The sequence below is a fragment of the Hippocampus comes genome, unplaced genomic scaffold (genome assembly GCF_001891065.2).
Source record: "Hippocampus comes isolate QL1 unplaced genomic scaffold, H_comes_QL1_v1.1 scaffold69, whole genome shotgun sequence".
NCBI classification, from domain to species: domain Eukaryota; kingdom Metazoa; phylum Chordata; class Actinopteri; order Syngnathiformes; family Syngnathidae; genus Hippocampus; species Hippocampus comes.
In genome coordinates, this window is record NW_017805505.1 from 162,729 (window position 1) to 175,463 (window position 12,735).

Genomic DNA, 12,735 nt, shown 5'->3' on the forward strand with positions numbered 1-12,735 from the left:
CCCATTCTTGTGGAGAACAATATATTCTCACTGTAGATTATCTGAACAATGACAGATAATCACTACTCTGCTATAGGCAATTGCAGCATTCACGTTGTGCTTATTCTAACTGGCAAATAGAATTAGCAGCCTTGAATGAAGCATTGTGTTCACACAAATGGCGTCGGCCGAAAGCATCCGTGGATATACTCTGTTCAATATGAGCGAAACACGGGAAATGTCGGAGTTTTCTCATCAATGCCTTGCATTTATTCCGCATTGCTTTGCAGACGGCCCCGTTTCGTGAGAGCTCTGTATAAATAAAGCTGTATTGTATTGTATTCCCTTTAGTGTAGCTCCATCTGAATGTTCTGAACTCCTGCTTCTCGTAGAGGGGTGCCGTGGCTTTAACGTCATGTTGGTCTTGAGACAGCAAAGCTGCAAGTGAATGGGTCAGACCCTAAGCCGCCATGTTCCTTTGCCCCAGGTTCCTACATGTATGTGGACGTGTCTCAGTATGAAGTTGGTGAGAAGGCCAGGTTCCAGCTCCCGGTGATGAAGGAGAACGACACTCACTGCATTGACTTCAACTATTTACTCACCAGCGCCGATGGCTCCAGTCCCGGCACACTCAATGTCCTCGTGAAGGTACTGACTTATTATGTGTTCTTTTGTTTGACACATTCAAGGTATAGTTTGAAAAAAAACATACTCCTCCTTTATGACTGCAGGTGAACAAGGGTCCCCTGGCCAACCCGATATGGAACGTAACAACATACACGGGTAACGCCTCGAGCGCAATGAAAATCCTCATGCGATTGACTTTTCTTACACCGGGGTGACGCTTGGCCTCTGTTGACTGTTTGGGCGTTTTCAGGTAAAGATTGGCTCAAGGCTGAACTGGCCGTGTCCACCTTTTGGCCCAACGAATACCAGGTGAGCTCCCGCCACCTTTCGCCGCGAACATGCTGTGTTTTCTGAGAGTTCCTTTACATGTGAGAGCAAAAAAAAAAGGGGGGGGGGGTTGGCACACCTGGCCACTACACTTACAGAAAATTAAATAAACTATTATGTTGCGTAACACAATTGAAGAGGCCAAAGTGCCCTGGTCAAAGTAAAGTAGAAGTCCAATTTCAATCTTATGTTCAATAACAATCTGTAAGTACATTTACACAATTATACGTGTTACTGTTATTTAGAGGCATATATCAATATTTCACCAGTTAATCTCCTCAAATACTGGTTGTTGAATAAATTGGAGAATAGGCCTGCTACATGAGTGTCATTTCATATGTATAATTGGACGCTGTACAAACATTCGTGTTGCGTTTCTGTTTGTATGCAGTTTTATAAGAAAGACTTCCACAAAAACACCAAATGGCGGATTCTCATTTTCGTGTATTTATTTGGAGGACTTTTTTTTTTAGCGACACCATGCGCTCATAAACACGTTTAGGGCAGAAGAATCAGTGTGGCCTTATCCCAAAACCGACATACTTTTACTCATATCTTAAGGGTTCACGCGGACACACAGACGCACGGGCTTCAAAAACAAACAAGCCTCATGCTGTGAGGCAGCCGACTGATTTATTTGTGTTGACTGAGGCTCAGGAGGTGACGATCAAGCAAGAAAGTCGTAGTCAGAAGCGATGGGGGAGACCGAGCACGCGCACTCGCATTCTGTGTCGCCAATTGGGACATTGCTGCTTGAGCCTGTACATTTTTGAGGCAGTGTGGAAACTATATTCACACACACACACACACACACACACAAGTAGTTTTACAAACCATTTCCATTTGTATATATATGTGTACATTTTTTCTTTCAATTTTAGAGGTCACAAGTCGGTATGGTCTGTGCATATCAAAGTAGTTGTCGGGTGTTGCTGTCATGCGTGTGGCAGATGAGTGTCAGATGAGTGTCAGTGTCAGGGCATGCAAACACGCACACATCCTGATTAATACGTGTCGCCTCGGGACCCAATCAGGCTACTGTAAAGCGAAGGGTGGAAGAATCTTCCGAATGACCCATCTGGTGCCCATACCGCCCCTCGGTGACTCCAAGAGGCCTGAAAGGCTCCGTGTCAACATGTTGTAATTGAATGTCATCAATTCTTGTTTGCTGAGGGCTTATGGAGGTTTTTCCGGGTATGAAGCAGATTCTTTGGTTCGAGGTGATGACGCCACCATCTCGTGTTCAAACACGCTTCTGTTGGCATTTAAGCTCGCATGGTAATCAGGCTGGGGAGTGGAGGTTCACGCCCACACTGCGCCAACGACAGATTCCCCAATGGTCGGATTCATATTTTTTGAATCATAAGTACTTTTAGTACTGTTTGACTTGGGCTGATTATTTAAAAAAAAACAAAAAAAACAATCATATGAACTTCATCATTACAACTGCTCTACCCTTTGAGTGATGTCAGTCCTCGCGAAACATTTCAAAGCGTTTTTGCTCAAGTGAGTCATTTGGGTCGGTCGTAGCCCAGACAGCTGTGAAACGACGCTTCACGACAGGATGCGCGCGGCGCAGCAAGAGACTTCTTTCTTCTTAACCGGGTTGACAGTTTGTTAAAACTTCGTTTAACTGTTCTACAAGAATAACACAGACTTGCGCATGCACTTTATTGAACTTAAGGTCACAAGAACCAATCATATATAGGTATGTAACACACAGACACACACAGTCTAATACATATTTCAAGTGGGGTGATGTCTGTGGGCTATGTGGGAAGAATGATCGGATAGATTGGCAGGGGAGGGCGGAACATGTCACGGCTAACCAGTTCATGCACGCTCCCGCGGGTGATGAATCACAGCAGCTGGTTCAAAATCCCTCTCTTGTCCCGAGAGCGAGCCTCTCTCATGTGTCCGCCGCTTTGTTTCCAAACGCTGTGAGAAAAGGAGCAAACGCGTTATTAAAAACATGTGCCCAAAGATGGCAGTAACGGCATCTTGATTGAACCGTAACACAGTCGCCGGCCTAATCCGAAGTCTTTATCATGTCAACCTCACAGTCGAGAGGAGCTTGCGTGGCTCTCTCCCCCATGTGCGGAGGTCACATTGGCCTCGCGGTGTGGCCACATTAATGTAAATTGGGAAATCTAAACGGTGAGAATCCAATGAAATGGCGAAAGGGTCATGAGACAGGGATGGCGGTGGAACCAGAAGCACATCATACTCTATATACTCGGTTTTATCCTCTACCCTTCCTGCAGTGGATTCGATTCATTTTTCTTTCTTTTTTATCATTTATCCGTCAGGTGTTTTATGTGTACCGACGGTCCAACAGGAAGAGTCATGAATCTTGGCGGGTTGTTGGGCTGAATATATGAATTCAAGCAATAGACAGTAGTCATGTTGTTATCTATGCCTCCTAAAAATCGTAACTTTTTTTTTTTTTTTTGTCTCCTCATTTGTCCACAGGTCATATTTGAAGCAGAAGTATCGAACAGGAAAACGGGCTTCATCGTTATAGATGACATTCAGGTGCTCAGCTACCCGTGCGGTGAGTCATTAGCATGCCAGCAATTAGTCCTAGTTCGCTGAGTCGACGCTTATAGCTTCGGCCACTAATTAGACTGAACCGGGGATGGTTTCTGTCGCAGTTGAACGGACAGATAAGTGGAAGGTGACTCGGGGAAGGGGAGGGATGCGGCAAGAGGAGACATGTTGTCGCGGGTAAACGAGAGAAGTAAAACACGGGAGGAAAGACTGCGAGAGAAATTGGGATGGCGGATCGGAGAGAGTGAAGCGGGAAATGAAACGGGATTAGGTCAATCATGGAGCGAAGGGATTCTGACCACTCAGCTTTTTCCTCTTAATAGACACACGCGCGCACAGACACACACTCGCAGCGAACAGTCGCTGTCTTGTCCTGCGCTGACAGGAAAGTGATGAGGGTCGCGCTCCTTTTGAAATTCACGTTACGTTCCAAAGCTCCTTTCTCTCCTCGCGGTTTCCGCACCGCCGGGGGGCCTCCTCCGAAAACACTTGTGCGCGCGTGTGAGTTCATCTAAAGCCGTCGACGGGCGTCTGCAGGGCGAAAGCGGAGGAATAAAAGCAATTAAAGCTCCCTTTCGCCATCTGTCTAGTCGCAGCAGTGACACATTTTTAGCATGACCTGACTTGCAGAATCCCCTATCGATTTTGCGTCATAGAATACTGGAATGTATCCTGCCTTCCGGTTGTCCCCGGCTCTGTTTGGGGTTGTCAAATTTTGTCAGGAAAGTGACCTGCAAGCGGTGTGAATATTAAGAGAGGAGCAACTCTCAGTGGAGAGCGCCAACTTCCACAGTAGAAGCATTCATTCTCACAGCTGCATTTGTGGACACACACACAGGTTTGTGTGTGTATCTTTCAGTTTGTGTGTACGCGTGTGTGTGTGTTTCAGCTGTTATCTATGATTGCAATCACCTCCCCGGAATAAAAATAGCCTCGCAGCCTCTTCGGGGGTTCAAAAGGCTTATTCCATACCTTAGTGTGGTGCTTAAGTATTAGGAAGCTGTGACATTGTGACCGCGATCTTCGCAGCCAGTGGCAATGTTGGGCTTCGGATTCCTCTGTCTCTTCTAAAAATCTAATCGTAGTAATAGTGAACATATCGCTGCAGGTTACAGAATGTCCGAAAATGTAAATATTGTTTGCACCTGTGCTGCCTCTGCCTAGAAAAATTGTGATTTCAACCCAAAGCAAAAAAAAAAAAAAAAAAAAAAAAAAAACCAACGTAAGTGATACTTGCAAAGGGTTTACTCAGGAAGTAGTCTGAATCCACTGTTCTTTTTAATGTTGTTTTCTTTAGACAAATCCCCTCATTTCCTGCGTCTCGGAGATGTTGAGGTGAACGCCGGCCAGAATGCCACCTTTCAGTGTATCGCCACTGGGCGAGACACATCCAACGATAAGCTCTGGCTTCAGGTAACATAAGAATGATTTTTTTCGGTGTATGCAAGCGGTTGTGTGCATATGTGTGTGGGTGTGCGCATGGCTGCCTCGCAAACCTCGATCAAGTCCCGTTAACCCTGGTGCCTGTTTCCGACTGTCCTCGACAGCGGCGAAACGGAGAAGATATCCCCGTGTCGCAGAGGAAGAACATCAACCACCGACGATTCTCCGCCTCGTTCCATCTCAACGAAGTCACCAATCAGGATCAAGATTTGTATCGCTGCGTCACCCAGTCGGAGCACGGCTCGGGGGTGTCCAACTTCGCCGGTCTTATTGTCAGAGGTGAGGATTTTTATTGAAAATTGCTCCCCCCGAGGGATTGATATAGACTGACTTTTTTTCAGTGATTGGAAAATGAAACTAGAATCACACTCATCTGAGCTCGGACCTCTGCCAAGGCAGGATTATTTTAAATTATACCGAAAATCTAGAAGGGTCTATGTATGGCTGCGAAAATCAACAGTTTTGAATTTGGCTGATTGTGTGGCAAAATGGAGCCGACTCTGGCTGTCCGTTCAAAGTGGCGATGGAGCTTTGCTGAATCAAGCTGTTCCAAATTTTTATGTAACAGTGCAAAGCAGACACAGACACGTTTTCAGAAATGGGCAGATGACAAAACTTTTGTTGTGTAATTTCACACTCGGTGGGTGGAAAGGCACTCGAGAGACCAAACGATTTGCTTACGAGCACTAAAAAGTCACATTTTCCCTTGAAGGTCTAAAGAACAGCAACATGGCATCAGTTATGAGAAGTGGCGCTGCATTTAACCCCGTAGCTACTCCCCTGGGCAGCGCTATTCTAATCACTATGACACCCGCATGCAAAAAGAGGGTCATCATGTTCATATTATAACACGTAAGCAATAGCAAAGCCTCTCCTTTCTCAACAGCACTTTGATACAGTGATTCATGCCTTAGTTACATCTTAGCCGGATTACTGCAGTGCATTTAATTATGGACTGAGCCAATCCTCCATGAAGCGTCTCCAGTTGGTCCAAAGTGCTGCTGCTCACCGCTTGACTCTTACTCGTAATTCATCCTACTCTGGTGTCCCTTCACTAGCTCCCAGAGAGTTCTCTTTAAGATTCTGTTATTTGTGATCAAATCTTGAAATGGTCTCTCTGATCTCCTCCACCCCTACGCACCTGCCGACCTGATGCTATGAAAGGCAACGAGGACTAAGCAAAGGTCCCTCTCCTTGGGATGACCTCCCGCTAAAAGTTAGGCAATCCCCCTCGCTGCCCATCATCTTGAAATGGTCTCTCTGATCTCCTCCACACCTACGCACCTGCTGAACTGATGCTATTAAAGGCACCGAGGACTAAGCAAAGGTCCCTCCCTCTCCTTGGGATGATCTGCCGCTAAAAGTTAGGCAATCCCCCTCGCTGCCCATCGTTAAAACTCGTCTTAAAACTCATTCTTATTCCTCTGCTTTTGATCCATCATGAGACTTGATTAGAATTTTACTGTTTTTGTGCTTTTTACTGTGTTCATTATCAATGATTTCTTTGTAGTTGCATGACTTAATGTTTGCTGCACGTACCGCATTCTTTATACAACGATGGTCGTTTTAAAGTGCTCTATGAATACAGTCGAGTGGCAATAATATCGATGGAGAGGGACAACGGTGAGTGTGTGTGCGCCCCCGCCTGTGGCGAAGCGTGTGTATGTGCGTGCTTCATCTGTCACGTGCAGTTGACACGCGGTTAATAAGGTGTCACCGATGTGTGTTTGCCACAAGATTCTTGATTCATGCACATTGAATAGCTCGCGTATTACGATTATCTCCCGGGGAGAGCACAGAAACACACAGGCTAAAGGCGAGAGACATTCTGGAGTGACAGAAAGGGGGAGGGGGGCGGGGGGCAAGTGGAATAGAGGTAGCGAGGGTGGGGGGAAAAAAATGGTAAATGTAAATAGTCAGCTCATTATCCAAAGAATATACCCGTAGCAGAATGAGGACTATGTCTGCATATGTAAACAGAGAAACAGTCTCATCGTTGTTATTCTGCATATGATGCGGCAGCGATGGAGCTAACAACGATAACGCAGCTTTGACAGTGTCCACCACAGTGCTTTAACTTTGTGGCAACGAGCAAGATTAAGTTGACGCCAAAGACCGACGGACACATGTTTAATCCCACAATTCTCTTATACCCTGAAAAAAATGAGGGGGGAAAAAAATTGTAAGAGATTGTGTGGAATTGAAATGATTCATATCCTTGAATTTTTTTTTTGTAAGAGTTTGTGTGGAATTGAAATGATTCATATCCTTGAATTTATTGGACAGTTTTGAGGATTTGTTTTTTTTCATGCACCAAATAAGAAAAACAATTATAGCCATGATATGGACAGTAATGATATGGGCTTTTCTTCTCAAACAGCAAACACATTGCTGGTATTTTAGCATTAAAGGGGGGGTGGTGGGGGGGGGTGTCATGTTTTTTTTTTTATTTGATATGTGACAGGAATAAAAGATAAAAACAGACATCAAAGAAGTGTAAGTGAGCTGCACAGCAGGAAACTGTTGTTTAATCATGAATGCCGCCCGTCCAGAGATGATGATAATGATGAAAATACATTCAGGCTCAGCAAGTGCATTGTGTGCTTGAGATCGAGGGGCTTTTCCAAGCTGTGAAAAGATGTTTGTGCATCTCGGAGGGATATTGGCAAAAAAAAAAAAAAATACAAAATAAAAAATAAAAAAATTCCTAATCCCACCTGGATACGCGAAGGGTATCACAATAAAGAAACGATGGCAGCTCGCGTGAATCTGGAAGGGGGGTGGATCCACTTCATGTTTATTTATTCGCAATATCAAGACGAGAAGCAGAGGGAAATCAAAAGAAACATCAATATTTTTTTCAACCTATTAAAAGTATCCAATTTTGATATGTATGCAGGACATGTATGTGCGGACAGAAGTAAGCTGCATTCATGCTGTGTTTGTATTTTAATATGCCTCCCGCATTTAAATATATATCCCGTTGTGAAATCGGCAAAGGGAGTTTTGAGAAAATTTAACATTGGAGAAATGAATCGATGCTAATCTGGAAAAACAGGAGTTCCTCGATATGACTTGTAGACATCAGCAGTGGGACATTGATCTAGCTTTGATTTCCGGCAGGCTGCAAGCAAGCGGTCTGCTGGGTGACTGAGATTGCCTGCGAGCAGGTACACGCTAGCCCAATCCACAGATATTTATGTAAATGAATAAGATGAACCGTTGTCTGCACTGCCTGTGTGTGGAGTTGTGTGCCAGGCCTGTCAAGATCAGAGCCCAGAATGCTTTTTTTTTTTTTTTTTTTTTTTTTTTACTGGCACAAATGCATGATGGGAGGTCTGAATTGGGAATCCGACGTCACTCTTGGGCAGATGCTTTTGTCCTCCGCAAACATCTCGTTTGGCAAATCATTTGTCGGCAGCTTTTGCAGCTCTTCATCAATCGTGCGTTTCATTGAGCTCACAAACCGGGAATGGGTTTGTCCCAAAATGTACCCGAGGAATTTGTGGGTGATTAATCAATTTAAGTAAGAAAATAGTTCAACAAATGTTAGGATCACACTGGAAAAAAAAAAACTTTGGAGTGGCATATGACACAATGCGACCGGAAAAAGAGAATATTGTGGCAAAAAAAAAAAAAAAAGACTCCGATCCAAAAATCACGCCGCAACAGAATAACAGGGGGAAAAAAGTCAAGATTATTGAGACGATAAAGTCACGAAAACCAAGATGTAACCGTATGAGGTTAAAGTTGTCCTCTTTGGAATTGTGATGTCGACCGATATCGTGACGATCTTAAATGCTGTTTGAAATGATACTCGGCAAACAAGTTGGATGTGTTTGGAAGTCACCGTGTTTCCGTCCTTGCGCGGATGTGATGCCGCCGTTTCACACCGCCTGAGCGTGTGCGTTACCACGTCTCAAGAAAGTGAAAGAATCAGTTTAGCGTGCGTGTACGTGTAGCATCCATACTGTCCGGAGTATGTTTGTGTTTGTCAGTAGTTGTTTTGTCAGAGTGCGGCTCTAATAAAGCCTTGCCCTCTGGTTCCTACTGTGACAGAGCACATCATCGTGACACACACACACTCACCGCGATGCCAGCTTGCATTATACACAAAGCCGTGGCCTAAAAAGCTCCTGCGCTATTACTGTCACACGCACACGCGCACGCGACCACACTTGGATCCATACAGCTGTGCCGTACGACTTCAAAAATGCTGTTTTTGCGCTTAAAGACGCTCATTGGTCCAAGCGATGGTGGCAGCTGGGGCTGCAGGTGCCTCAAGAGTGCAGAGAATCTTTGCGGTTGGCCATCGGCACCGCCAAACACGCACCTTCTGCCGTTGCGGAGGTCGCGCGGCCTCCATCGCAGCGAGGGTGATGTCAGCAGCGCTTTGTGAAGACGAAACTTTATTGACAAGGTTGCTGACGTTGGACGGCGATGCCCACGGGGCTCAAAAGTCACCAATGCTGTTCAACTCTCTTTCCGTCCTTTGTTTCTTCTCTGGTTTGCTTTTTTTTTTTTTTTTCTTGTATTCTTTCGGTCTTGCCTTTTGCACTGATTTGTTGGTTTTCAGTTTTTTTTTTCTTCATTCCTCCTTCCTCCCCTCCTTCAGTTTCACCCATTTCTGCCACATTCATTCCATCTTTTCTTTTTTTTTCATTCTGTGGACGTGTCTTTTTAGCCCCTGCTTTTTTTTTGTTTTTTTTAAATTCTTTTTTGATCCATCATTTGTTTCTGTTTTTGTTCCTGGCTTATGATTGGCGAGAAACTTGGATCAGATCGGGGGGAATTTCATCAAAAAGTTACAAGCGTAGGAATTAAAAAAGGAAAATTGGCCTGCCGGAAAATGATTTAAGAAAAATATTTCGGAAAGCAGGTGGGGACGGAAATTCTGTATCAAAAAGAGATGAAATAGAAAAGAAGGAAGTAAGTCTTCTTTTTGTTCGTTCGCTCCAATGATGGTGCAATGTCGACACAGATACGACATTTCGCCTCTATTTGTTTACTGAGTATAATTTACATGTGACCCTAAAAATGGATTCACGCATGATTAATAATACAACAGATGGTGACAACAAGCCCATTTCATCACATCAACACCATTGATGATTGGATATGTTTTTAGGTCAACTGTACAAATGTCAAATAACGAAGAAGAAAAAAAGGGACTGAGAATCAAAAGCAAGAAGCCAACTTCAGCACTGTTTTCTCTGGAGTTGCATGATGACCCACTTAAACATCTTAGCGCTTTATTTATATTTCTATTATTTATGTTTGAGATAAGTCACTGGGTTTTGAAGTCACACACAAGCTCGCATTCTTGTTGAAGACACAGAAAAGTCAACGGTTTTAAGACATTTTTGCTTTTATTTCCCGTCTTATTATCATCGTGTTGTTTTTTTTCATTTGACGCCGCCGCCAGCAGATGCGTTGCTGACGTCACGAGTTTTTTTTGAACTAGCTTCAACATTCATTATCTGAATTCAAGCTAGCGCGCTGTCAAACTGCAACGTTTCATGTGTTGGGAGTGGGGGGGTTCGGTGGGGGGGGGGCGTGTCTTTTCAGTCTGACAGCCACGTTCAACACACATCCAAACGCACTCCCGACACAAACATAAACAAGCATGCATATGCACACGCGATGGCAATGCGGGGTATTATTAAAAGTAGCGCTGGAACAATGTATAGACACACGCACACACACTTAAACAAAAAAAATTAAAAAAAATAAATAAAAAAAAAGATTGACCTGAATAAGCAATGACTGAAATACGTTTCAGACAAAAGTGTCCGCCGAAAATGAGTATAAAGCCACATTAAATGTGATGATGCAGGTCTGCCTCCCCCGTGATGATTTCAAACCCATTTAAAAACAAGCGAAATCACAACATTGTTACGGCGTTTGTCGCCGCTACTGTTGTTCAAAGCCTTTTGGGATGGCGCCTTCTGAAGGTAGAAAGTCTTTTGATGAGCCGCGTCTTCAAAAAGTTGCGCTTGCTGTAAGATTAGGATCATTATAATTCAGCGCGGCTGCTACCAGTATACACCGAGCCAAGGAAACTGAAGCCATGCATAAATCATCATCACATCTACAAGCTGCCGTTTGAAAGTCAATCGAAATTATGTTATGTGGTGCGCTACAGCACGTTCCAAATAATGATATGGCATGATGTTATTCGTATTAAGAGAGAAGGAATCGGTGAATAGGCCTGAAACGAAGCTCTTAAAAAGCCATGGATGTGAACGGAGAGAGATGTGCAGGCCATCCAATGCGATGCCCATCATCGCCGATTCTTTCTGCTGGTATTCATATGTCACCACAGATTTTTTTTTTCTTTTGGAGTGAAGGGTAATCTTCCAAGGGTGTGGCCTGGCTCAGGTGGCAAAGTATTCAAGCCGAAAGCCTCTAAATTGAAGCCAGCAGCACCGTCCAAGGCCACTGGACTGACACTTGCTCCTCTCTGAGCTGTTACCTTTTCCATCCGTAGCAAAATCTCCACGATAATCATTCACCGTTACGTGAAAAGGGTATTCAAGATATGAAGGTGCTTTGGATGTCGCTAATTTGGGTAATTGAACACGGTACATTAAAGATGCTGACACACATCACTGTCAGATCTAATCAGAGCAAGTTTTGTCTGTGTATGCTCTTAAAAGCTTAAAAAAAAAACCCACACACATCGCCTTGGCGGAGGTCTCTGCTCTCCCTGTTTGAATTACCGTTATGTTTCCCCGTTCCCGAGGCTTTCCATCACTGCGACTACAGTGTATCCCCCAGACTCTCCTGTTCCTTTTGTTGCTTTTTTTTCATTGCGTTCTGTCATTCCCATGTGACTCCGTGAAGCTTTCTTTATGTTGATCCTATTCATTGTTTTCTCTCCCCAGAGCCTCCGCACCCCATAGCCCCACCCCAGCTGCTCGCTGTTGGGCCCACCTACCTGCTGATTCAGCTCAATGCCAACTCCATATTTGGAGACGGTCCTATTATACTCAAAGAGGTCTGTATTTGCTCAAAAAGCTATTATGTACTTTTTTTTTTTTTTTTGCATCGTATAAATCTGTCACCAGGCTTGTGGGTTGGATTTCTGATCTGATTTCACAACATAAATCGGCGTAAAAATCCATTTAATATGCCTCATGATGTTGAAATCCTGAACATGAATTTTCCAAAGGTGGAGTACCGCATGACGTCAGGCAGTTGGATCGAGACCCACGCGGTCAACTCCCCCAACTATAAGTTATGGCATCTCGACCCGGACACCGAGTATGAGATCCGAGTCTTACTCACGCGGCCGGGAGAGGGCGGGACAGGCAAAGCCGGACCTCCGCTCATTACACGGACAAAATGCGCAGGTAGGCAACGACGGAAAATACGTTCAAAGCAAAACATTTCTCTTTCGACAAGTCGTGCATTTTACTTTGCGTGAGTTGCTTCAAGATGTGATTCGAGAACAAATGCTCTGGTCATTTCATATGGTGGTGAGCGTGAGCAAAACCATCATGATTATCCTTATAATCATGATATCACGAAAAGAAATGCAAGGCGGTTTTAATTAAACGGCACATTTCATACACGAGGTAACTCAATGTGCTTCACAAAAGACGCGACACCAGCAAGCGTCGACAAGGACAACTTGCTCCAGCTTCGTCCTTCACTTCTTCCCTCTCTTCTCTTTCTTCATTCCATATTAGTCTCCCGATGGATCAATAGGCAGAGGGCAGAAACTCTGTCTGACATTTGTAGAAATAAACGGATGAAATAAGAACACAGCTGGCCTGGGGGAGAGGGACGGAGCGAGGGGGTGGG

General features: G+C 44.4%; 1 protein-coding gene across 21 annotated transcripts in view; it reads left to right on the forward strand.

The window, feature by feature from the left end:
• Nucleotides 1-12,735, forward strand: part of ptprk (protein tyrosine phosphatase receptor type K) — a 69,847-nt gene that overhangs the window by 32,210 nt on the left and 24,902 nt on the right. For all 21 annotated transcript variants that reach the window (XM_019877549.1, XM_019877550.1, XM_019877551.1 and 18 more), the window contains 8 exons: nt 467-627; nt 711-762; nt 857-915; nt 3,406-3,487; nt 4,781-4,896; nt 5,031-5,205; nt 11,814-11,926; nt 12,101-12,281. In XM_019877549.1, coding sequence (XP_019733108.1) covers nt 467-627; nt 711-762; nt 857-915; nt 3,406-3,487; nt 4,781-4,896; nt 5,031-5,205; nt 11,814-11,926; nt 12,101-12,281 — 939 coding nt within the window. The remainder of the gene's footprint in view (nt 1-466; nt 628-710; nt 763-856; nt 916-3,405; nt 3,488-4,780; nt 4,897-5,030; nt 5,206-11,813; nt 11,927-12,100; nt 12,282-12,735) is intronic.